The sequence below is a fragment of the Solea senegalensis genome, linkage group LG19, assembly GCF_019176455.1.
Source record: "Solea senegalensis isolate Sse05_10M linkage group LG19, IFAPA_SoseM_1, whole genome shotgun sequence".
NCBI classification, from domain to species: domain Eukaryota; kingdom Metazoa; phylum Chordata; class Actinopteri; order Pleuronectiformes; family Soleidae; genus Solea; species Solea senegalensis.
In genome coordinates this window covers 15,572,809-15,596,882 of record NC_058038.1, presented here as the reverse complement: position 1 = coordinate 15,596,882, position 24,074 = coordinate 15,572,809, and the positions used below count along the sequence as shown (strand labels likewise).

Here is a 24,074-nt window from a genome sequence, read left to right as displayed (position 1 = left end):
AGGATATGATATTCAGTGGTGTATAGAAAATGCCCAGTGCAGTGATAGAAATTAATTAAACAATAAAGTGTGGAGGTCCATATGGAGGTCCACGAGAAATTCAATCCACAGAGCTGGACTGCCTTTGGCCACAGATCGCACTTTGGACACGTCTGCATTAAGCATACCAGAGGTGCCTGCCCCACCAGTGGTGCCCTTTTAATTCCCCCCCTGACCTTCCAAATGTCTGTGCACACCACTGTAGTTCCCTGACAATGAGTGACTGAGTGGAGGAGTCACTCATTCTTACACACTAGACGCTCAAGCTAAAAACTATTCAGTGCAAGTTGTGAAGCTATCTCTCTCTCTCTCACACACACAAGCATATTTAATTCCAAACCACACCCACATCTCCAGCTCCAGCCCTCCCACGCGCGATCCCGATAGTCGCACCCGCGCGCGAACGTGCGCTTCTAAAAAAGTTTTTTTTTTTCAACTTTAGCGCCGCAACAGAACTCCAGCTCCCGCTTCGTCGCTGTTGTGTTAAACGCTTACTTGTAGATTTTCCTCCGTATTTATTTTATTATTATTTTTAATTCCACTTCCGCTCTCTGCTGCGTCCCTGACGCTCTCAGTCACATCTGGAGCTCCACACATTTTCCATCTCTCGTCCAAACTCGGTGAGTAAACGTCAGTATTTCACTTTGTTTTAACTGCTGCTCGTCAGACTCATGCTCCATTCAGAGTCAGTCAGTTCTCTTATTTGGACTTTTATTGAGTTTTCCCCCCCCAGTGAAGCTCTGCTTATGTACTAAACCCTTCCACATATGTTTAGTATATCATTTATAAACAATTCGAGCTCTGTAGACACACGTGTATCTCTTTAAAAAAATGATTATCCAATTATTTTGTTTGATAGTGATGTTTGTGAGCTCTTATTGCAGTGGTTTATAGAATTATTGGTTTATTTGAACTATAACGTGCCGCCTGATGCTGGAGAATTCTCCGGACGTTAGGAATGAAAGGGGCGTTGTCAGTCACCAAATGTGTGCGTGTCTCTGTTACTTACATTTATTTGTCTGTGTGCGCTCAATGTGCGAAATAATAACTATGTTGTATGTTCCATATAACGTGCTCCTGCGTGGGTGACTTAAATTTCTCATTGTGCTTTGCGTCTGTCCATATGGAGACACCGCATCCACTGTATTTGAGTTTCGTTTTCGCTGCTATACAAACTTAAATTATTGCACTTTAGTGATGCTGTTGCTTCTTTTCCTCAGTGACATGTCGCCGGGTGAATTTAAATTTGAATTCAAAGAACTAAACGCGATCACTCCTTCGTCCGTTCTAAACTCTCCAGGCGCTCCTCACGTGTATACTTTCCACTTTACTCTTTAAATACCGACGCTGACTGACTTGTAGGTTTTAAGATTTGACGGATGGCAGACTTCCTTCTGTGGGGCGCCCTCTTGTGGTTGACAGTAGGGCTGCAGAGAAGCGTGTCAGGTCTGATTTGGAACGTGTTGGGGACGTGACAGTTGGCAGGAGGTCTGGGCTCTGACACACTCTTCGTCTGTGGCCCTCTGTGACACCTGCGTGTGTCAATAAGCAACAATCACACATCTGTCAATGCTCTTTCTCTCCAGCTTCTGTGTCCTTCAAGCACAGAGCATCACTTGAAGGAGAGTGAAGGATTCATTCGGTTTCTATTTATTAGTTTGATTACTCTTGTACGTTTATGTTTAGCTGTAGCTGTACCTATCAGTAAGTAAAGTTACTGTACTTAAGTGCAAAATTCAGGTATCTATATTTTACTTTACTTTTACACCACTACATTTCCTCTAACTATCTTTGTTACTGGTTACTACCAAATAAAATCAGAAGAAGAAGAGTTGGTAATGGTCTGTATTTATATAGAGCTTATCTAGTCCAGATGAGCTGTTTTACACTACAGTTTTTGACATTCACCCATTCACACGCTGCAACATGGGGTTAAGTGTCTTTGCTCAAGGACACATACAGGAATTGAACCCTCAACCTCCCATTTGAAAGACAACTCGCCCTACCACTGAGGTCAATCCTAACTCACTTTTTTTAATACTTTTACTTCTAAAACTTAAAAAGTACATTTTATATCAGAAAATTACTTTTGATACTTAAGTACAGTAAATGTCATATACTTTAAGACTTTACTTAAGTAATATTATAAAAAAAAGTGACTTCAACTTCTACTAAAGTCATTTTCTGGTCAGATACTTGTACTTGTGGCAGTATGGAGAAGTCGGGTGAGGTTATATGGGGACAGGTGGACAGCTCGTGTACTTGGCACAGATTATGCGTGATAAAAAAGATAATTTATCGCTCCCCACTCTCAGGCAACTGATGACCTCGATTATTTTGCAGTTGGAGTTTGTTTGTCATGTAAACACATAGCCTGCATTAAATAGGAACCTCGGCCAGAGTCAAGCAGCGTGCGGACATCGATCATTTAAGAAATCTCCATCAGCACCTGGAGGAGTGACAACAAGGCAGATCAGAAGAGTCACAACAGTTAGAATGAAAGTGTATCAAGAGCGAACCATTGTATGAATACAGAGGGGTGAAAAGGCTATCCTAACATATAAGTATATAATTGTGTTTATATACACTTATATATATATGATCATCGTGATTATAAAAAGCGATGGGAATCGATGTAAAATCAGATACAGTCCAAAATCACATGCTCCACTATGCACAGACTGTAACAATGTAAATAACATCTTTTTCATGTAACCACAAAGTGGTGACATTAATGACATTAGTTTAAAGTGCACCATGCATATATGTGAGCTGATAGTTAGGCAGCTACACATACACCTCAGTGAATGAATGGATGAATGCAATTTTAAATCTCTAGCAGATGCTCAAATACTGTTGTAGCCATGACAGAAAAAAGTATCTTTAGTTTTTCTTTTGTCTTCTTGCTGTCACTGCTTTGATGAAGTCTGACGGCGCTAATGTGAAAGTATTCGCAGAGAATGCAGCAGGAGGAGGGAGGTGTGTGATAGAGGAGAGGAGCAGGATTAGACACGGGGGGAGGAGGGGGGGGCGAAGGTACGGGCAGATGAAGTCTGTTAGAGAGTGGCAGCAGAGGGTGGGACAAAGAGAAGGAGGAGTTCTGTGGTGGAGGATGATAAATTGCTGAAGAAGGAGATTCTTCTTCTTTTTTTTTTAAAAACTTCCCAATCAGGTGACCGTGTGGGAGTCGTTACTCTGCGCTGTCACATTAGGAATGTGTGAGACATCATAAATGTACAAGTTGCAACTGTCTGTCTGTCGTCACCTTAAAACAGCTGCTAACCCAGCCTGTGTGGTGCTAACTTTATTATAACACGGGATATTTACCCGTTATAACACATGTGATGCTTGGCTGGGAAGCAGTGGCGTTGTGTCAAAGTCATAGGCATTCCTGGAATTTAAAGATCACGTTACGTGGAAAGATGTTTCCATCCTCACTTTAACCGACCATTTTACTGACACGAGTGTTTCCCAGAGGCAGAGAATTTCCTTTGTGAAAAAATGTGACTCGAGTGCAGGAAGGAAGGAGCCTAGTTTAGAGGTGCAGTGTGTTCCCAGTGTGTCCCTAAAATGGTTACTGTGGTTCAGGACAGGTATGTAGGCAAAAGAGAGAAGAATAAGTGTTTTAAACTGGGCAGCCTGTTCGATTAGAGCCCATATAAATATAAAATAAAATACTTAAGTGGCAAAGATTGTTTTCCAAGTGTTCAGAAAAAGTATTATTGATTGTAAAAAGCTGTAGTTCCCTGTAAACTAACATCCATCCTTATTCAAATCATTGAGAGAAAGCTCAAACACATTTTTTGTTTACAGAACATGACTCTGTCATTACTTCAGAAAAAGTTTGATTGTAATATTTGCACGAGGCTTCATCACATTCTTATCTCACACAGCTCAGAATAGCTCAGTGTGATGCACTCACTCTAATCACAGAGCCTGTCAATAAGCAGAGTTTCTCACTCAGATAGATTGACAGACAGTCAAAGGTACACAAAGCAAACATTCTATACTGCAGTCCAAGTGGACAGTATAGAGTGTGCAGTGAGTTCAGGGTTTGACCAAAAGTCTGCATAAGTTGAATGGAAAACTGAAAACTGTCCTCTGTCGTTAACCCTGACTTTCATTATGATACAAATGGAAGTATTTATGATACAAGGACCACTGCAGCTCACAGTGTCTGGCCATAACCTTCGGTTTGTCAACTGAACTCGAATCACTACTGCACCGTCCGTACGAGCAGTCACACATTTTCCCAGCACAGTCCCACTTAAGTCATGAAATATTAAAGAGGCTCTCTGAAAATCTGCCACTGACAATGAACCAAAACAATAATTAAACGGTAAAAATTCTCCAACCCACTTTACTGAGCTCCCCGGTCAGCTCAACAGCGGGTTTTCTTATCAGATGTCGCTGCTCACACCGGCTCCGTGCTATAACACCTGGAGGCATATGACTCACTGTGGGCTCCTATTGTTGTTCAAACTCAGTTCAACCAAATATTTCTTCAGTTCAGTTGTTTTGAACTCAGCATGTGGACTTTATTGATTATGCGTCCACCCAGTGCTCTGTGCAAAGAGTGAAGTGACAGATCCACACAGCTTGATGTGATGTGTGTCACAATAACATCAGATGTTATCACGGCCTAAAGCCAGCAGGCACAATGGAAGCTTGCTTCTGCACCATTTGCAATAATGATATAGCACAATTTTATCGACTTTATGGCAACGTATTTCATGTCAAACTTTTACTGCTACAGAAAAACGTCTGCTGTGCGTCCTCCCGAAGTCTCTCTAGGTCAAAACTCCAAAAGAACCACAATATTTGATTTCTAACCTCATATGGAAAATGCTTAGATCGGGGGCTTCCGTTGACGGCAATAAGACTCCTCACTCACGACTCCTCAGTGATGTCAAAAATGTCGATGTTGCAGCACATATTATAGGTTTGTAAAGATTCCTGACACTCGGTACAAGCTTAATAGTATTGTCTTAACACTCAAATCGAGCTATAATAAAGTTAGAATTAAGTCATAAGCCAAAAAATGTGGCACTGGAGATGCATTCTTGGGAGCAACAGCTGTGAATCAGTCGAGTGTGTTGTAATGAGTCTCGTCCTCGACGTAAGGTGGTCTAACCTGACACACACCAGGGATTCATTCTTTATGTCCAACAACATTGTCTTTGTTTCAGAGTGTATTTGCAGCCTTCTCCTCTCTATTAACAATTTCACTGAATGATAGATGCAACAGTGTGTGTGTGTGTGTGTGTGTGTGTGTATACAATGAGTATGAGTGCATCAAAGTTTGATTTAGGATGCACCTTTTGTGTTTTCTCTAAAAATAAGACGTAGTTTTACTACACATTCATACGTCATCTCAGAATCAACAACAGTTCATCCTCGATCAGACTAAACTATGTGGGTCGTTTAGGATTGATTGTAAGTCAAGCTTTAGTTCTGTATTTGCTGTGTTGATGGCGCTTTTCCACACGAAATGCCATCATATCAAAAATATTAACTGCCAAAAACCAACAAATCCACAGCCAAAAGACAAAGAGTTAGAGAGAGAGAGAAAGAGAGACAGAGACACAGGAAAAAGAGAGAGTGGGAGAGATGGGGGACGTGAGAGTCAGAGGCCCAGTTAAGTCTGTGGCTTTGTATTTCATGAAAAGAGTATAAAAAAGGATGTTATAAGTCAGCATTTTCCACCAGGCAAGGGAATCCGTCAGTCAGCACAGCGCTGCACTCTTGCACCGAGTCCCCCAGTCTCCTATTATAAGGCTGAGTGGAGAAGAGGTATGGCAGCATTTGTGTCTGTCTGTCAGCCTGAGTGTCAGAGGAGGAGGAGGAGGAGGAGGAGGAAGAGGCTACAATCTGACACAATCTACACTCATTGTATTTGTTCTTATCTTAGATTTAGGGTTGTTTTTTTTCCCTCTCTAAAAGTCAAACATACAAACTGCAAATCAAGTTATAGTAGTGAAGTTATGCATGCTGTAATGTTGGATTATATTACAAAAAACCTATGAATTAATGAAAGTATTGCACAGCAGGTGAACATTTACACGTAAATATGCCAGACTATAGTCAGTGGCTGATGTTAACATCTGTACTGCCAATGCAGGTTGGTGAAATAAGTCAAAGTACCCAAGTGCACACACAAGAAGGAAAACAAGATCAAAACAAGAAAAAACACATATATTAATAACAGTATGAACAAATCAGCAGTAGAGACTGTTTTTGAGTGCAGCAACAAAACTATTTTTAAATTTTGGTATCTTTTTCCTTTGCTGGTAAATAAAAATCCTCTGTTTCCATGAACACAAATCCAGATATGAACCTGATTGATGCACCACAGCTGGTATATCATAATATGTCAATTATGATATATTAGGCATGAAGATCTGTGAAATATCAATGTTATGAATACCAGAGCAGCAGGGCTAATGCACACAGTGTGTGTGCGTGTGTGTGTGTGTGTGTGTGTGTGTGTGCAGCTGCTGCTGTGTGTCAGAGGTGAGGATCAGTGTTTTCACACTTTACTAATGGTGCTGAGTGAAAACCTCTGCGAGGCAACGCCGTTCCCAAGGATCCCCGAGGAATCTGCATTTAGGTTAATGTGTGTCTCTGTTAGTCTGTTTGTTGAATGGGGGGGAGACATGGAGACATGCTGTCAACACATGTCCTCACACTGAGACATGTGAATTTACACAAAGTAAATGATATATTATATACATTATATGACGCTCATTAACCTCAAAGTATTCCTTTTATAACATGAAAACACATTAAAAAAGAGAATGTACATACATACAATTTAGACAAACAGTAAAAATGTATATCCGGGTCTACAGCAGTTTTAATTAAAGTGCTTCACTCTTTCATTTTCTTTTATGAGAAACGTCACACACACACACACACATATACATATATATGTATATATAGTCGAGGTTTTGCATGTGTCGTATGTGTACATACAAGTTTGTTTGTACGCTTACACTCGCTCGTGTTTTTGTTTTTCTCTCGCGCTCTCTCTTCCCTCCATTTCTCACCAATGAGGTTCCCTCCCTCTCCCTCTGTCTACTCCCCCCTTGACTCCTCCACCCTTTCCTGCACTCTTCACTGGAGGAAAGAAGGCAGCTACATTCAGAATCAGAGCCAGCTGTGTGTGTGTGTGTGTGTGTGTGTGTGGGTGAAGGAGATAATTTGCTGCTTCAAAGAATGTCCCCACAGGTCAGATTAGATTTATATACCACAGAGATGCTTTGTGTTTGGTGCTTTACTCTTCGAGGTAAAAGGTGCAAAACGATTGGCCACTTTAGATCTAGCGATTACGATTTACTGCTTACAGTATACAAGCCACCCAAGCTTTGTGGGTTAATGATGATGGCTATTTCATGCAGATCTTTATGGAAAAACTCATAGTGGATTTTACATGGTCGTGTGTGAGAAGTGACTATATGTCTATCTATAGGTTGACATTGCTGCACACAGCACAGTTTACTTATGCAACATGTATTTAAATGCAGGCTTACACGTGTCCACGTTCACATCGCGTCTTTCAGTGTTCAGTATGTTATTATCTACTTCACTTTCATTCCCTGAAGCATTACGATGATGATGATGAGGATGAACATTTGGTTTGTGAATCTTTTTTTTTTTTTTACTATTAAAAAAAACAAACAAAAAAACAGCCATGTAATGAATCAAAGTGCACAGCTCACTTTACATGCCGTTACCCCTTCCTCAAACTCAGACAGGGAGGGATTATCCTCTGGCACACCCGCACGCCACAGCCACATGCTCACACACAAAAACGGTGGCCTGCTTCCTGTCGGCTGGGAGAGGCTGTTTTCACTGTGACTCCATTTTGGCAAAGGGGGTTAATCCCTGTGCTGTCTGGCTCAGTGCATGTACTGCATATGTGTGTGTGTGTGTGTGTGTTTCCGCACTCACATGTGCTTTTAAACATGTTTATGTTTCTGCCTGCTCGGATTCTGAAGCGTAGGTGGTATTTTATCTGGATCCAGATAGCAAACTCATGTGTGGCCACACGCATGCAAGTTTATGTTGTGGATTAACCCCACGAGACAGTGAGGCTGGATTTAATGTGTACACTGTAAAAAGTTCAGTGGTAACAGAATGAAAGAAAAACTGTGGTAAAAGTGTTTTGTTGGCAAGAAATGACGCTCAGAAATGTGTCTTGTGTGACAATTTGTAGCAGAATCATCCTCGCGGGGTTTTTACATGCTGAACTAAACTCTTAAACAACAACCACATGGGTTCTTGGGTAAGTTAATGGACGAGGTATTTAATTAAATTTGCCATTAGAGACACTTCACGGGGTAATATAACTGTCAGTTTTAATGAGATGGCAGATGAGCGCGTGTGAAAAAGAGTCGGCACAAAACAACAACAAAAGAACTGCAGCAAAAGGAGGTTTTTCAGAAACCAACAAAACCAGGTTTCAACAGATGTTTATCTCTTCGTGAGGAGTTATGAGTGTTATGACTGCCAACATGCTGTTCTAAAGCCACATACCTCTGGACACACAGTTTTAGTGGAGTTTGTTTTCTTGCCGAGAGTTATTTTGTGTCATAACGCTACAAATGCCAAGGATAAGCTGGTGTTTGAAACGTCTACTGCGGGACGTCGAGATGTGAAAACACGTTTCTTTTACCGCACGCAAACGTAATGCGCAAGTGTGTCCGGGATGAAGCATCTGGTTGTGAAAGGCATATCTTTTTTTAATATCTTCTTGATGTGCCAGATTTTTCTTGGTATCACTGGGTCACGTTGTGTATGTGTTCGTACTGAAGAGAGCGGAGCACGGGCTGCCGCTGTGAAGGCGTAAACAGTTGACCCCGTTGGTACTGTCAATAAGTCATAGTCAGGATTAAGGCAGTTAATCACCGCAGAGTAAACACTGCATTCCCACATGCCGTAACTGTGCACACACACACACACACACACACACACACACACACACACAGCAGAAAATCTGTGTCTTATTTAAATAGCATTTTCTATCATTTGTAGACTCTGTGGGAAGAATGAACATTTCTGTGACTTGTTCATGTTGTATTTTGGTTTTGGTTTCAGATGTAAACGTTATTAGAACACAGTTATGAAAATCAACAAACATGTACAGACTACAGAGGCTGATGTTAAGTTCATGTTAATATAATGTGACGATTATAAAATAGAGGAGAACTTAAAGAAATAAAAGAACAAACAAAGAAGTTTGTTCAATAACAGAACTTTTTAAATACTGAAAGTCAGTCAGTCATCATCTACCGCTTTATCCTCCACCAGAGGGTCGCGGGGGGTTGCTGTGCCAATCTCAGCTACATCGGGCGATAGGCGGGGTACACCCTGGACAGTTCGCCAGTCCATCGCAGAGCCACACACAGATAGAGACAAACAAACATTCACTCTCACACTCACTCCTATGGTCAATTTAGAGTGTCCAATTCACCTAATCCCCACGTTGCATGTTTTTGGACTGTGGGAGGAAGCCGGAGAACCCGGAGAGAACCCAAGCACACACAGGGAGTGTGTGCTAGAACCCGGGTCTTCTCGCTGCAAGGCGAGAGTGCTAACCACTACAGCACCGTGTGACCCTAAATACTGAAAGTGTTTACTTGAAAAGGTCTAGTGTGTAAAAATGAGTGACATGTCAGGCTACAGTGGCCATTTACAGAACAGAAAGCGTGTTGCACTTCTTTGTATGCAAAGAAAGCTTTCATGTCTGCTCACACATGCAGTTATACAAACGTAATTATGGGTTATATATTCAATTTCTGCCAATAAATCCTCTTCATCATCAGACCTTTAAAGTGAAGCACAATTGTCATATTTATAAATATGAAAAGTAAGTAAGTTAATGTAATGTGTTGGTGTGTTTTATCCAACAGACTTATCTCCTCGTGAGAGACCTTGGACCTTGACCGAGTGCACCAGACAGACGGGCAGCCATGTTGATCATCCTAGCCTTCATCATCCTCTTCCACCTGGCTGCAACTGTTCTGCTCTTCGTTGCAACCATTCACAATGTGAGTACATGAGCCCGCAGTGAACTTACACCGTGAACGCGGCAGCACCGGACGCTTTCATTATTCTTAACAACGTCTCATGCACCTCCCTCTCTGAAGGTGTGGTGGGTGGTGTCGCCACCTGGGATGGAGGTGATCTACAGTGACCTGTGGTACTCCTGTAACTCCACCTGCTTCCCTGTGGCCGGCAGCCATACGAAAGATGCAGGTAAGACTGTCCACAGCTCTGAGAAGCCTTTGTGTGTGTTTAAGTTCGTGTTTCTCTGTGCTAACACCTCTCATCCTCTGCCCCTCAGCCTACCTGCAGGCAGTCCAGGCCACTATGATCCTGGCCACCATTTTATGTGTGGTCAGCCTCTTTGTCTTCATACTTCAGCTCTTCAAGATCAAGCAAGGAGAGAGATTCATTTTCACCGCTATTATACAGCTCTTGGCCTGTAAGTGACACAGCTTTTGCCTTCTTTCAAGCTGACCCGCGAATAATCCCGGCATTGTCCAAACTGTTGCAAGCTGAACATCTATGTAAAGTTTTAAATGCCAAGATCTGACCAAAGAGCCTATGCACATGTGGCTTGGTCTCATTGAAAAGGATTATTCTGTAATTTAAAACCAGTTACAGTCCCATAATGTGGTAAAGTCTGTCACTGTAATTTAAGATTACTCAGTTTCAGTGTTTTCTTACTTTGGCTCAATATCGTTTGGCCTTTTGCTCTTTACCACTCAGCCTCACTCCTTTGTTCACACATGAAGGTGTAGGGTGTTGTATGCCGATTCTTGTCGAGTGTGCCCTGGCCCTTAAGCAGAGGTTTTTGTAGGAACACATTTCAAACGAAAGGCTATGAGATTTTGCCCAGATTAACAGACTCCAAGAAAACTAATGTCATAAAGCTAATGTTGGTTAGGCAATGTTAGGCAAAGAAAAACTTGTTTCCAATCTCTTCTTTATACAATAAACTGGTCCACCAGTATCGCCAAGTGCTGAAGACATTTTCCAACATTGAATATAGAATGCACTGTTAAATTTTAGATTGAGTGATTTATTGAATTTGTTACCTTTGGTACAAAATGGTACTGATCTTCTCATATGTCCCAAGACAAGAAACCAACTAGTCCTCTCTTAAACGGCCCAACTGGCTGCAAGTCACTGAATCAAAACTAGAGTTTAAATATTAAGTCATCAACTACAGAGTGTCATTTCTCTCCTCCTTTCTCTCCACCTCTCTCCTTCTCCCAGCTCTATGTGTGATGATCGGTGCGTCCATCTACACGGCTGAGAACAAGTCCTTCCACGTGCCGAGTCTTCAGGAAGGCTCCTACGGCTCCTCTTACATCCTGGCCTGGATAAGCTTCCCCATGACTCTTGCCAGCGGCCTAATGTACCTGGTGCTCAGGAAGCGCAAATAAGATGGGATGTAAAAGTCTCACAAGCACCGTTCCTATGTATGTAATAGGAACACTTTTACTCCACAAGATGTAAACTTTTCCTCCACAAACATGGCTGCGCGTGCTCTCTCTGTCTAACCCTTAGATTTTATAATACAATTGCAAAAATAAAAATAAACATACCATAAATCCATACAGTCTCACCACACTCAGACCTTCAAACAGTCTCATACCCTTCTTCCCTCTGGTGCTGTGTTGGTCTCACTGAATGTAGTAAAGATGTGTTAGCGTGTGCGACAGCCGGTAACATGACATCTAAGCACCCGACGACAGGAAACACAGTCGTGATTCATCACACAAGAGTATACCTGACAGGCGTATTTGCTTAAAGGTCAATTCAAATCTACTCCACGCAAATGCACTCACTGCTCTGCACAAATATCAAATACGACATGAGACTTTATCAGTCCAGCTGAGACTACACACACACACACACACACTCAGCCATTACTTCTGTTCCAACATGTCCATTTGTCCACTGCTCATGTCTCTCTGTCCACACACCGTTCATATAAACTTTAAAATATCTCATCTGAAGAAGAAAAGTGGGGAGGTTTTCCTCACTGGGACACAAGCCCCTGGACTTCCCAATGGATTCTTACTCTTTTTTTTAGTGAAGCTATAATCATTAGATATTACATTGTACATAGTGTATTTGCTGTGTATGTATATTTCAGGCACTTCTCAAAAACCATATTTCTACGACTGCGCTACAGTCGCGGCGCGTGCGCGTGTGCGTGTGTGTGTGGTAAAGCAATAGAGAGGAGCTCGTGTTAACCATAGCATATAGGAAGTGTAGTGAAGCTCTAGTTTGAGGTATAATATGTAGGACTTTAACCCTTTTGTTTGTAATCTTATGTTTCTGACTTGTATTTTATTGATGTAAAAGGAACCAATGATGTGCTGTGATATTTGGGATTTAAAAAAATAAGAAATGACAAAACAGAAACATGCAAACTTGAAATAAGAATAAGCATCTCTTTGTCATTAGTGTTTCTTTTGTTTTGTTTTTTGTCGTTCACTGAGAGAAAAAACAAAAAGACGAACGCTATCTATTGTTTGAAACCACTGTTCTTTACTTTACCATGTAACAGAGGGTGTATGAAGTAGATTAGTCTTCCCTCTCTGGTCACGCTACTGTTTATTCGGTCCAAACATCTCCAGCAGTAAAGAGAGGTTTGATCCCAGTTTAGCACCGACCGCACAAATTGGTTTTCTTTTCCTTTTCCTTGTTGCTGGTTGTGGAAGTCACATACGCACAGTGGTGCTGCACCTGGCTGTTTCGTGACAGACAATATGCTCATGTTGGACAAACTCTGGACCACAGAGGCCGGTTAACATTCGTCAGAAGTGAATATTCAGGGAAGAGAAATGGAAGTGAAGACTTAGCTCTATTATCTCCAGGTGATACTTGAAAATGATCAAAAGAGACTATCGGAGGCCAAGATTATGATTTTTGTTCATGTAGCATTTTGTGCAGTTGTCATCTTTGAAAGTGTTAAACTGAATGATAAGCATCCTGTTTGCATGCAAGCTTCTGTCTACCCGTAGGTTAGACGCAAAGTAAGTTATTGTAGTTTCAAAGGCTTTCAAAAATACATGTTATTATCGATTGTGTAAAGCTTATTTTCAAATTTCGCTTTGATTTCAAAATGTATCTTAAACAATGAATGAATGAACCAACAACTTGAACATAAAGAGCGTACTCTGTTGCAGACATTCAACCGTCTTCTGTCTTAAGAGCCGATTATTAGAGCTACACTTGTTTTTAGGATTGTTTTAACATTGTGATGATTTCCCTGTAGTGTGTTTTGTGTCAATGTAGATGGACTGTATCTCAATCAGTATCTGTCTATTCAGAGAACCATGGTGCCATGCTGACATTTTAGCCAAAATTCTATTTATAGGAATTTTAACATTTTACTTGCAGCTGAAATATTTCTGTTGCATATTGAAGTATTAATGACCCATTTTGTGCCATTGTCTCCCGTTGGTCACAGATTTGAGAGTGAAAGAGAATTCATGCTTGTTGCTTTTACTCTTTTAGGCAAATTAAGCGACGTTGTGCCATGTATTTTGACCTGTGTTTATGTCATGGCAAACTAAATTGTTTGTTTGCTACTGACACCTAGTGGACTGACAGAGAACAGTTCAGGCCACTGAACAGATTTGCTGCAAGCTTCTGTCAGGAAGCACAAATCAGGCAAAGTCTCATCTCCCCTGCAAGAATTTTAAAAGGAGCTTCATCCACAGATCAGATGTCGAGCTCAAAAAATGTATTTTACAGTAAATAAAATGTTTTTGTTTGTGCCAAACGTGTCTGTGGATCAAGTATCATTGTTTACTCAAAAATTCAGTCCAAATGAAGAAAAATATGAGCACAGGTCATATGGAGATTTCATTCATAGAAGTTAAACTATAAGTAAAACGTGTTAGCAGATGAGTGGTGGATTAGCCCCTCTAAAGAAACAACATATTTGCCTATTAATTCTCTTACAGTAATATTCTGCAGTGTTATTGAATGTAAAGGTTTGCAATTTTAAATTTTGACAATGATAATGTGAGGATTAAAGTACTCTTTTTTTGTTAATTTGGAAATCCATGAACAACAACAATAGTAGTTATACTATTTTAGCATTTGGTTAAACAGCTTCTACATACTGGTGTATTAACTAAAAAAATAATTTGATAATTAACAATGCTGTTCATTTAGGGCACATTGGGTAGTGGTTTAATAGAATATACAGTATGTAGACGTACTCCATACCAGTTGGTGGCGGTAATGCGCCGAAGGTTAATTGCCAACCGCCATTAAACACCAGGAAGAAGCAGACGCAGAAGTAGTATGAAGAAAAAGAAGCATCATGAAGACCCTCTGATGTATTTACTCCCATGAATTGAAATGTAAGCTTCATATTCTGCTCACTTCCAACGGTGCGGGTTAAACTATTAAGTGTAGCATGCAGTTTTAGCTGTGTTAGCTTCTTCTTTTTTTTCCTGCAAATGAGCTGCCGCTGCTCTACTGAGACAAACTTTTTCCTCTCCGGTTCACAAGCCCGAAAATAAGCTGTTGTTTCACTATGACAGTGACTCTTTAGCGTAGTTCACAAATGAGTCTCTGGCTTTTACTTTAATAACTGTTGTCTATCCATAACCCCAATGATTGTGTTACATTAAATGTCATTTAGCAGACGCTTTTATCCAAAGCGACTTACAAGGGAAGCGAGTACAACCTGCCAGGGGTGGAGTTGAACTTGCGACCATCATGTCTTTGATGATGTGGGTTAGCTCAGGTCTTAACCACTGAGCTACCCCACCCCTATTGTGTGTGCGCGTGTGTTTTGAAACAGAAGTTCAAGCCTGATTGAACACAAACAAAGCCCAGCAGAGAGGAGTTAATAATTACACAACATTAGACAATAAGGTGAGACTGATCATCTCCATGGCAACGTGTACGTGGATTTAAAAACACTGCATTGATTACTGTAAAAATATATATATATTGTTCATTTTAGATTCTAAAATGTAAATGGGCTAAGTTTTCTGTCTGTAATCTGACTTAACTTACTCAGAAAACATCAATCCATAGTCGTACACTTAACTTAACCGATATTTGTCCGATACTGTCATCTTTTATGAACTATGAAGCTGTTAACAGCACATTTGTGGCGAGTGATTTCAAAGACACAATACTCCGACTGTGTAACAAACATTGTTCTCTCAAAAAAGAGTGAAGCGTGCGATATATAGGATTTTTGGATTGTCCAATATCTCATCTCTTCATTTTGACCAGTATCGGACTGATACTGACTTATGCCAATTCCCATCACTAAATAATAGAGATGAAATGCTTATTATGAACGTTACAGAAAACACTGACGTCATCAAAAGTGTTAAAATTACATTTTAACTAATGTTATAACAAGTTACTTGCATTACAAAGTGGAACACAAAGAATCTTAAATAATATCATTACTGTATAAATCTTTAGGATCTGTGTTGAGTGAAGCAGGATCTCCAGGGTTGCATTTCAAACAGCGAGCTAGACAGCATTTTTAATTCACTCAAATATAATGTATATAACTTGATGATGAAAATTCACTGATGATTAAAATTCACATTAATCAGCTGATTGTGGAAAAATAGAGAAAGAAAGAGTCAAGATGGTCAAACACCTCAGAGAAAATGCATAGTTTTCTCAGGTCATGAACTTATCTGTGCTGCACACAAAAGGTGCTTGTGAAAGGAGAAATATGGCCTTGGGTCTCGGAAACAGAGAGATTAGAAAATCAGTTCCGTGTGGGCATTACTAAACATTGAACTAAACTGTGCAAGAAATTTAAGGAATAATAAGCGTTATTTTCCATTACACTGTGTTACGGTGTATTGTTGGCAATGGCGTAAAAAAACAAACAAAAAAACAATCAAAATAATTAATTGTATGTCACTGAATAGATTCCCAGTGCTTGGTTTTAAATGTTTTAGAGTTTTTGTCTGTCAATATATCTTAGCACAGTTTGGAAGATGATGTTGTTGTGGTTGTTGTAACGTCATTGTTATTATATTATATTGAATAATTTGAAGTTTGCTCAGTTTAGAGTCCAGTAAATGAATAATGGCTGTTGCTATTGCCAGGTTTGATGATGTCGTCAGCCCTGTGATGACGTCGGCAGGCAGCTTCAGCTTCAGCCAGCCTTGATTCAGTTTGGGTGAAAAATGGCAGAGGTTCAAGATCACAATGAGAGTGGCGTGGGCTTCAAGCCACCAAACCATTCCACCAAGAAACGCAAGCGTTTGTCCCAGAAGGTAAAATGCAGTCCAAGAGATTGTCGAGTGGCGATTGGAGAAGCATTTGAAGAGTGGCGTGCACTGAAAGCAGCGAAAGGATTAAGATCCGATGCAGCTCTGGCCCGGTATCTTCTGGACGAGTGAGTTCACTTCACAATCCCATAATTGCAGAACAAAGTATTATTCTGTTAGAGAGTGTCACGATACAGTAATCACCTCGATCACAACATAAAGTAGACTAAAAAATAGTTTTTCATTGTACTAAACATGATTAATTGAATGTATATCGACGTCCTGTTTTTGTGTGTTGGTATGCATTTTGCATGAAGAAAGAAGAGGACGCCGTCCTTGACGCCTTCCCAAGGACCCAGTGATGAAAAGATAAAACTGTCCCAGTCTGAAGTAAGGTTTCTTTGCACTGTGGTTACATTTACTAATGTGTATGTGAAATGACTGAATGCAGCATGACCATACTAATGTCCCTTCCATTTTGTATTCACAGGTGCAGCTACTGATAGAGCAGGAGGTTTGCAATGCAGTGAAAAGGAATGAAGCCAAGCTGCTGGGTTTAATAGAAAAGATTCAAAATGTAGATCGTGCGGTTGAAGATGAACGCTCCATCCAAAAGCTGGAGGTCAGTGAAAGGAGTTGTGCAATTTTCTTTTTGCTTATTTATTTGTACAAAGCGACACAATTACTAGGGCTGGGCATGAATATTTGATCATTTGACTATAAAAAGTATGATTATACATATTAAACAAAATGACAAAAATACATTATTAAGAGTGTGGTTTTCACGCTGAGGTAAGCCCATCTTAAATACACTCTGAACTGAAATAAAACAAGTGGCTGAGGTAACAGGGAAACCATTTATAGAAATGATGGGGTGGAATTTTAGCAGTGTCCAGCTTAACCAGTTTTTGCTGCTTTTTAATTTATGTCCAATTTACTTATTTATCCTTTATTTAGGCAGGAAGGTTCTTCCAGGGATTCCTGGATATTAAATCCATCCGAATTGTCCGTGTTTTTGTTTCTCTGACATTTATCTGTCCCTCAGGTGCGAATCAACATGATGTCGAGAAGAGCAGAATTGGCTCTTGCCCACATGATGCAGAAAAAGGTTTAATCCACAAAAACACACATACAGTACCTGTACATACGAATGAACTGCCATCCTATACGCACACAGGCGCTCATTCTTTAAATCTTTTCCTCTCAGCGTTCAAGCCCATCTCTCAGTGACACGGACATCTTCAGGTATCGAGAGCTAGGTCCTTTATTTTTATTTTAAGTTCTCTGTGTGAACTATGAGAAGCCTTCATGTAAATCTTTTTTCCCTGGCCGTCTCTGCAGGATAAATCCTGAGAATGGAAATGTGGACACTGCATTGCAGAGTAAGCACATGTACACAAAGTATAAATATGTATTTGTTAAACGTGCATTAACAATAATGTTTTTTTCAACAGATAAGAAGTGCCTGGACAAGAGTCGGAAGCTGTTTCAAACTATGGTAAAAAAGAAGAGATTTTTAGTGACCAGTAATAAGTTGTCTTCTGCATAAGATTTGATTTGATTATTGAGATGAATTTGTTCAAAAGGGCTTATAAATGTTGATTCATGCAGTTGAATGTAAATTAAAAACTGTGAGGCTCCATTTGATCGGTTGTTTGTTTTCTCCAGGAAGCGACAAAAGAAGCCTTACAGAAGCTGCATGACGATAATCAGGGTAAGATGATTTTACACAAGTGTACGTTTGCATCGTCTGTGATCAGTGCGCCAACAAATAACCACATCCCTTTTGCTGCTCTGCTCTTTCCCGTGTCCTCCCCTGCTGCTCTCCACTTTACATAATGCGTGTTAAGATTTGAAGGCTGCGGATTTAAGAGAGGATTTACCTTCGGTCCTCACTCCTTATAACTCTCCTCCAGAGTTTATGGTACGATCCATCATTATTTAGATATATTCTTTTTTCAAAATGCCTACAACGCCTACAAATGTTGTGTCCTGTCTTTATTCACTCATTTTGCCACGTGTCATTCAGCCAAATGGAAATGTGTCAAAGAGAGAGCGGAACAATCGGCAGCATCAAGAAAGTGATGGCGACCAGTTCAACGATCGCGTGAAGCCAAAGGCTGAGACGAAAGTGCAGTGTCTCTCTTCCACTGTTAATAACAGCCCCAAGCGCACGGTCTCAGAGGAGGTAAAATAAACACCAACGTTCATAAAGCACTTGACTGTGTGTCTCATCAATTTCAGCGTTGTTCACCCTCTCCCCGTAGCTCCCGTACCCTCCGCTCCCTCCCGTCTCTTTTCCCTCCGCGCTGAAGATGGAAGCCATGTCTTACAACATTCCCCAGAGACCAGTGGTACATCTGGCTCTCATCAGGGAACCTGCTGGCCTTTCTGTGCTGTGGAAGGTGGAGAAGGAAGATCCTTCTGCAGCACCCATGGAAAGCTACAGGTGAGTGGCCGCACAGAGCAGGTGATGTTTGAATTTTAACTGACACTCTCTGTGCCAGTGTGTGCACAGAGGCCGTACTTGGGTGGGCTGGCTCAAACTGCATTTGTGAGGTTCGACCTTAAGAGTGAACCACAACATGTGTGTGATTAGAGTGCTGCTGTTTGGATTTTGGATGTGGTTTCATTTTTGTTTTGAGTTGTGATAATCTGGTGTAGAAAAAATATGTTTTGACCACAATTATACAATTATCAATGATAAGGATTTGAAGAATCAGGGAACTGAGAATGGGCCACATGGTCTCCTTGGTTTCCTGCCACAGTCCAAAAACATCTTGGCAACTTGGACACTTGACCGTAGGTGTGAGAGTGGATGGTTGTTTGTCTCTATGTGGCCCTGTGATGGACTGGCCATCTGTCCGGTATGTACCCCACTCTCATGTGGAGGATAAAGTGGTAGAAGATGGATGGAGGAACCTGTATACTTGACATTAGTTAATTTTTTTTTGCCATTATCACTCTGCTTCTAAAAAAAAACAGCCACTCTCAGCAACGATGATGACGGCTGTTTCACTTAATACAGCACGACTCATGCCAACATATTGCCAGCTGATGGAAGCAGAGTTCATGTAATGGCCTTCACTCTAACTGTTTTCGCCTTTTGTTTTTCCCTCTTTCTGCCTCTTTCTCCCTCCTGCAGCATCTACATGACCACTGAAAAGGTGAAGGGTAGCGGCATCTTCCCAGACTGGTCTCTGCTGGGTGAAGTGAAGGCCTTTGCATTGCCCATGTGTGTGATGATGACAAAGTACAAGTGTGGGCACAAGATATGCGTCACTGTGGTGGGCAAAGACATCTTTGACCGGTACGGACCCTACAGTCAAGTAGTAACTACAGTCATTCCTGGCTAATTTCAAAAAGAAGATATGTTTTCAATGAAGAGACAATACAAGCACCAACTTGAAGTGGGATTTTCTCAGGTTTACTCATTCATGGTTGTTACTTTGTCCCACAGTTAGTAACATGGAGACATGACATTTTATTTTTCTCTTGTGCCCTCCAGCGGTGATCATATTTTATTGCATTCATTTTATTATTTGCCTGCTGTTACTCACCAATTTGAAGAAATGTTATTTACGCCAATAAAATGATCTATTTTAATTTTCATCTGTGACAGTTTATTAAGCGTAGTGCTTACTATTAAATATCATTCATTCTTTCATCCAGTCATTCCGTCTATTTGTAATTCATCTCCACCTCAAAGAAAGACATTATTGGAATCTCTTCCCTGAAATTGTTTGATTAAACGCCAAGTGTGTGTTTTCTCCAAATTAAGACACTGAAAAGTGGTTGGAAAGTTGGTCTGTGGTCGCCTACATTATTCAAATCAAGGCTTTAAGCACAGCTGCAGTGGCTCATCCAGGGTACATGGGAACAAAGATCATTTGCAAAAACTTGACGTTAGTTTGACAACATGCAAAAACTCTTGCTGTCAGTTCATCATTGATATTTCAGGAGACACACGGTCAGAAACAAACGCTGCAGAAGGTAATTGCATTTTTTTTCAGTTCACATTTTGAATTCTAAGGTTTCCGTTGATAACATCTATGGTTTTCTTCACTGATCTGTGTAACTGGCGACACTTTCTATGACAATTAAAGTTTCAGGAGTTCAGTGGAGAAAGAAAATGCTATTGAAGATGAAAGAAAAACAAGTAGAGACTGATAAGCTGTGTCTGAATAGTTCAAAAGATGGTTGTTTATATAATACTATAATATCTTTATAGTATTATGTCATTTATACAAGCAGCAGTTTGACCTGCTGTAAGAATTTATGCAGATATCAATTTTAATCATAATAAAAAATGATAATGCCATTATAACAATAATAATAATAGTAGTAATTATTATAGCCTCGTAACTAGACCTGTAAGGAAATATGTAAATTGACTAGGGTGGGGCAATATTTCAACATAATTTTCTTCAAAATTAATATAAAATAGTTCACTATCAATGACAAAACAACAAAATTCTTTCCAGTGATTGAGTTTAAAAGTTTAAAACCATAATTAACAAGCATCCTCAACGTTAAAGCAGAAGCCAAAATCTGTATATAACACATTTAAGAACCCTCAATGTGTGTATTTTAAATAATAATTAAAACAAGTTCAGATATTTCAACTCCTATATTTTGCTCCATATAACAAAGCATGACTAAAGGAAACACCAAACAACAAATTCATTAATTTAATTTAATCGCAAAGGGAGCTGAAAACCTCTGGTAAATTTCAAGAAACTTTCCATGGGAATTCATGGGCCTCAATGAGAATAAAATGGAAATTAATTCCCATGGAAACATTCAAATTTTACAACCCTAATGGGTAGAAATTGTTTTTTACAACTAAAACAAGTTATCTGATTATTCAGCTTCTTACATGTGTATATTTTCTGGTTTCTTTGCTCCATATGACAAATACTGTAAATGGTTAAAACACTTGAGAACATCATTTCTAGCTTTGGGAAAACACTGATCAACATTTTAATTTTAAGATTAGGGGAAAAAAATTGTTAATTGCAGCGCTATTTGTTTGTTTATCATGACAAAACTGAAAATCTACTTGTTATGTTTGTTTTCAACATAACCTTTATGGCGTTTCGGTTATTTGTGATTAGGGCTGCAACAATTATAAAATGATTGGCCAACTACTTTGATAGTAGACCATAATATTTTGTCAATAGGATTTTATATTCTCACATTTTTAAATATTGGTTTCTTTTCTCCATACCGTGCCCCACCTTAAGTGTCGGTCCTATTTGTCTCTTAACCAACCAATAAATTATTACAAAAAATGTGTTATGAATCAATAACAATCTGTCCTATTTCTGAGGCTGTTTTCTCCTATTTCTCCACAAAAGCAACGTCATGCAAACCAAAATGTCAGCCAACTCTTCTTCCAGTGACATCATTTACTGCCACGAGTCTGATGGTGGAAGAGTCATCACCATATCCCTTACTGCCATCCACATACTCCTCTTCGCCCCTCTCTCCATCTTCGTTCTCTACGTGGGTTACCAGCGATGGCGGCAGCAGCGCTCCTTTGCAACAACAAGCCACTCCGACATCTTTGCCTACCACTCCGTTGTCCAACAACTGATCTTCACTTTGGGAAACATCTTGGAATTCTTTACCTTGTACTTTGATGTTTCAGAGATGTTAATTCCAGGGTTTATTATGACAACTGGGTATTTTCCTTCACTCATGCTCTTTCACGTCTTGACATGTGTGGAGCGTTATCTGGCTGTGGTTCACCCCATCATCTACTTGGGGCTGAGACAGTCAGGAGGTGTCAGGATCAGAAATATTAGCATAGCATGCGTGTGGCTGCAGAGTTTCGTCTGGATTGGTATATCTCATCTGTACTCCGCTACAATTCCTCATATCCCATATTTCGTCTATCTGGCCGGGTCCTTGCTTATCATCTCTTTCTGCAGCATTTCTGTCCTCTGTGTTCTGATTCGTCCTGGGCCAGGAAATGTGAGTGGGGATGGACAGCGGGTTGACCAATCAAAGCGGAGGGCTTTCAACACCATCACAGCCATATTGGCAGTGCTCTGGTTGTTTTTAGTCCCTTGTATTGTCAATCTCGCCATAGAACACTCAGAAATGCTGAGTCGTAGTGATGGCTGTTTGGCGATGATGAGTTCTTTTGGGTTCAGTTTACCCTTCAGCCTGGTGTTGCCTCTACTGTTCATGCAGAGATCGTGGAAAATGCTCAGTTGTCCTTGTTAATGTTCATTGTTTTTTCTTTCGGCTGCTCTCTCTCTCTCGGTGTTGCAAAAGCAGATGATTCGCATTTTAGATTTGGCAAAAATGTTTTACCCTGGATGCCCTTCAAGAATCAATAATTTTGTGTTGTCATTATGAGGACATAACGAGATTTTGCAGCGACTTAAAGGCACACAAAAAATAACAAAAGCACTTCAATAAGACACAACAAAACAAAAACAAAACCTCAAGTAAGTGAGTAAGGTTTAAAATATAAGACATATCAGACTTCAAGTAAGTACGGAATGTAATAAAATGCAGTTTCGTGCAAGAACAAGTCCTGACACCACCCTCATTTGTCCTGGCTTGGGATTACACTTGGCACTCGGAGGACACTATGGCTGGGGTGAATTGAGTGTCCTGTTAACAACGAGCAATACGGATTGGGTAGCATCAAACCCACTATAAATTGTGAACCAAAGCCATGTGATCGGAAATGCCACTCAGGTATTAGTCAAATACTGTAAGTGGACTGTCGGTTAATGTTCATCTGCCCTGCTGTGCTGCAGACCATCTGCAGCACCCTGATGGCCGGCTGTGGTGGAGCGTCTAGGGCTTCAGTGTAGCCTCAGAGAGAACCCGGGAAGAGAACCACAGAAAAGTCGAAACACAGTCAGAGGATGTATGCCATTAAACGGCATCCATCAACTCTTCCTCCTCCGCCAGTACCGGCTAGCTTACCAATGGGTGAGAAGCAGCAGTTCTCCAGGCTAACGATGCTAGCTTGGTTAAATGTGCTGACTAGACTTCCATTAATTTCTAAAATACTGAAGAAAGTAGTTTTCAACCAGTTAATCTCTTTCTTTTTGTTAGACAGAAATAGTATACAGTCTGCACTATTAAGAGTTTTTAAAGACATTTTTTGCCAGCGCCTCTGGTTACTGGGTTATCCTTGTGCTACATGATTTGACTGTTGCTTTTGATACAGTTGACCACAGCATTCAGATGTCTAGTTTTAGAACACTGTCCTCTACAGCACTCCTCCACTGTGGGGTACAGCAGGGTTTGATTCTGGGACCTCTCGTCTTTTCACAAAGTACCTCTAACAAGAAATGACTCCGTCCACTCACTGTTAAAATGTGTGAACGGCATTAAGGCGTAGATGGCATTAAACTTCCTGAGTTTCAATGACAAAAAAACACAAGTTACATTGTTATCACTCTGGGGTTAAAGTTAAAACATGACAAGCAGTCAAGACAAATGACTAGGATTAACCGCACAGAGACCTGCCATCTACAGAAGTTCTCTGATGACTCTGCAGTCGTTGACATGTACATTACATTACATGTCATTTTATCCAAAATGACTTACAAGGGAATTGAGAACAATCAGCCAGGGGTGGTAGCGGTCTTAACCACTGAGCCACTCCACTGGATGCATCAGAGGGGGGTGATGAGACTCCTTCATCACGTGGTGCATGCAGAACCATCTGCAGCTTAACGTGACAAAGACTAAAGAACTGATTGTGGA

General features: G+C 40.4%; 2 protein-coding genes across 2 annotated transcripts; both read left to right on the top strand.

Moving 5' to 3' along the window:
• The first annotated feature begins 414 nt into the window (after window positions 1-414).
• emp2 (epithelial membrane protein 2) lies at window positions 415-13,849 on the top strand. Its single transcript, XM_044051844.1, has 5 exons — window positions 415-659; window positions 9,954-10,091; window positions 10,191-10,299; window positions 10,388-10,528; window positions 11,326-13,849. The coding sequence occupies exons 2-5, from the start codon at window positions 10,014-10,016 to the stop codon at window positions 11,493-11,495; spliced, it is 498 nt and encodes a 165-aa protein (XP_043907779.1). The 5' UTR covers window positions 415-659; window positions 9,954-10,013; the 3' UTR covers window positions 11,496-13,849.
• A 507-nt stretch (window positions 13,850-14,356) lies between these two features.
• Window positions 14,357-19,940, top strand: atf7ip2 (activating transcription factor 7 interacting protein 2). The gene is made up of 13 exons (XM_044050193.1): window positions 14,357-14,438; window positions 16,170-16,462; window positions 16,652-16,724; window positions 16,825-16,956; window positions 17,380-17,442; window positions 17,542-17,579; window positions 17,676-17,716; window positions 17,789-17,832; window positions 18,003-18,048; window positions 18,185-18,258; window positions 18,364-18,522; window positions 18,602-18,783; window positions 19,480-19,940. Exons 2-13 carry the CDS (start codon window positions 16,251-16,253, stop codon window positions 19,688-19,690), a joined length of 1,275 nt encoding a protein of 424 aa, XP_043906128.1. The 5' UTR covers window positions 14,357-14,438; window positions 16,170-16,250; the 3' UTR covers window positions 19,691-19,940.
• Window positions 19,941-24,074: the final 4,134 nt, after the last annotated feature.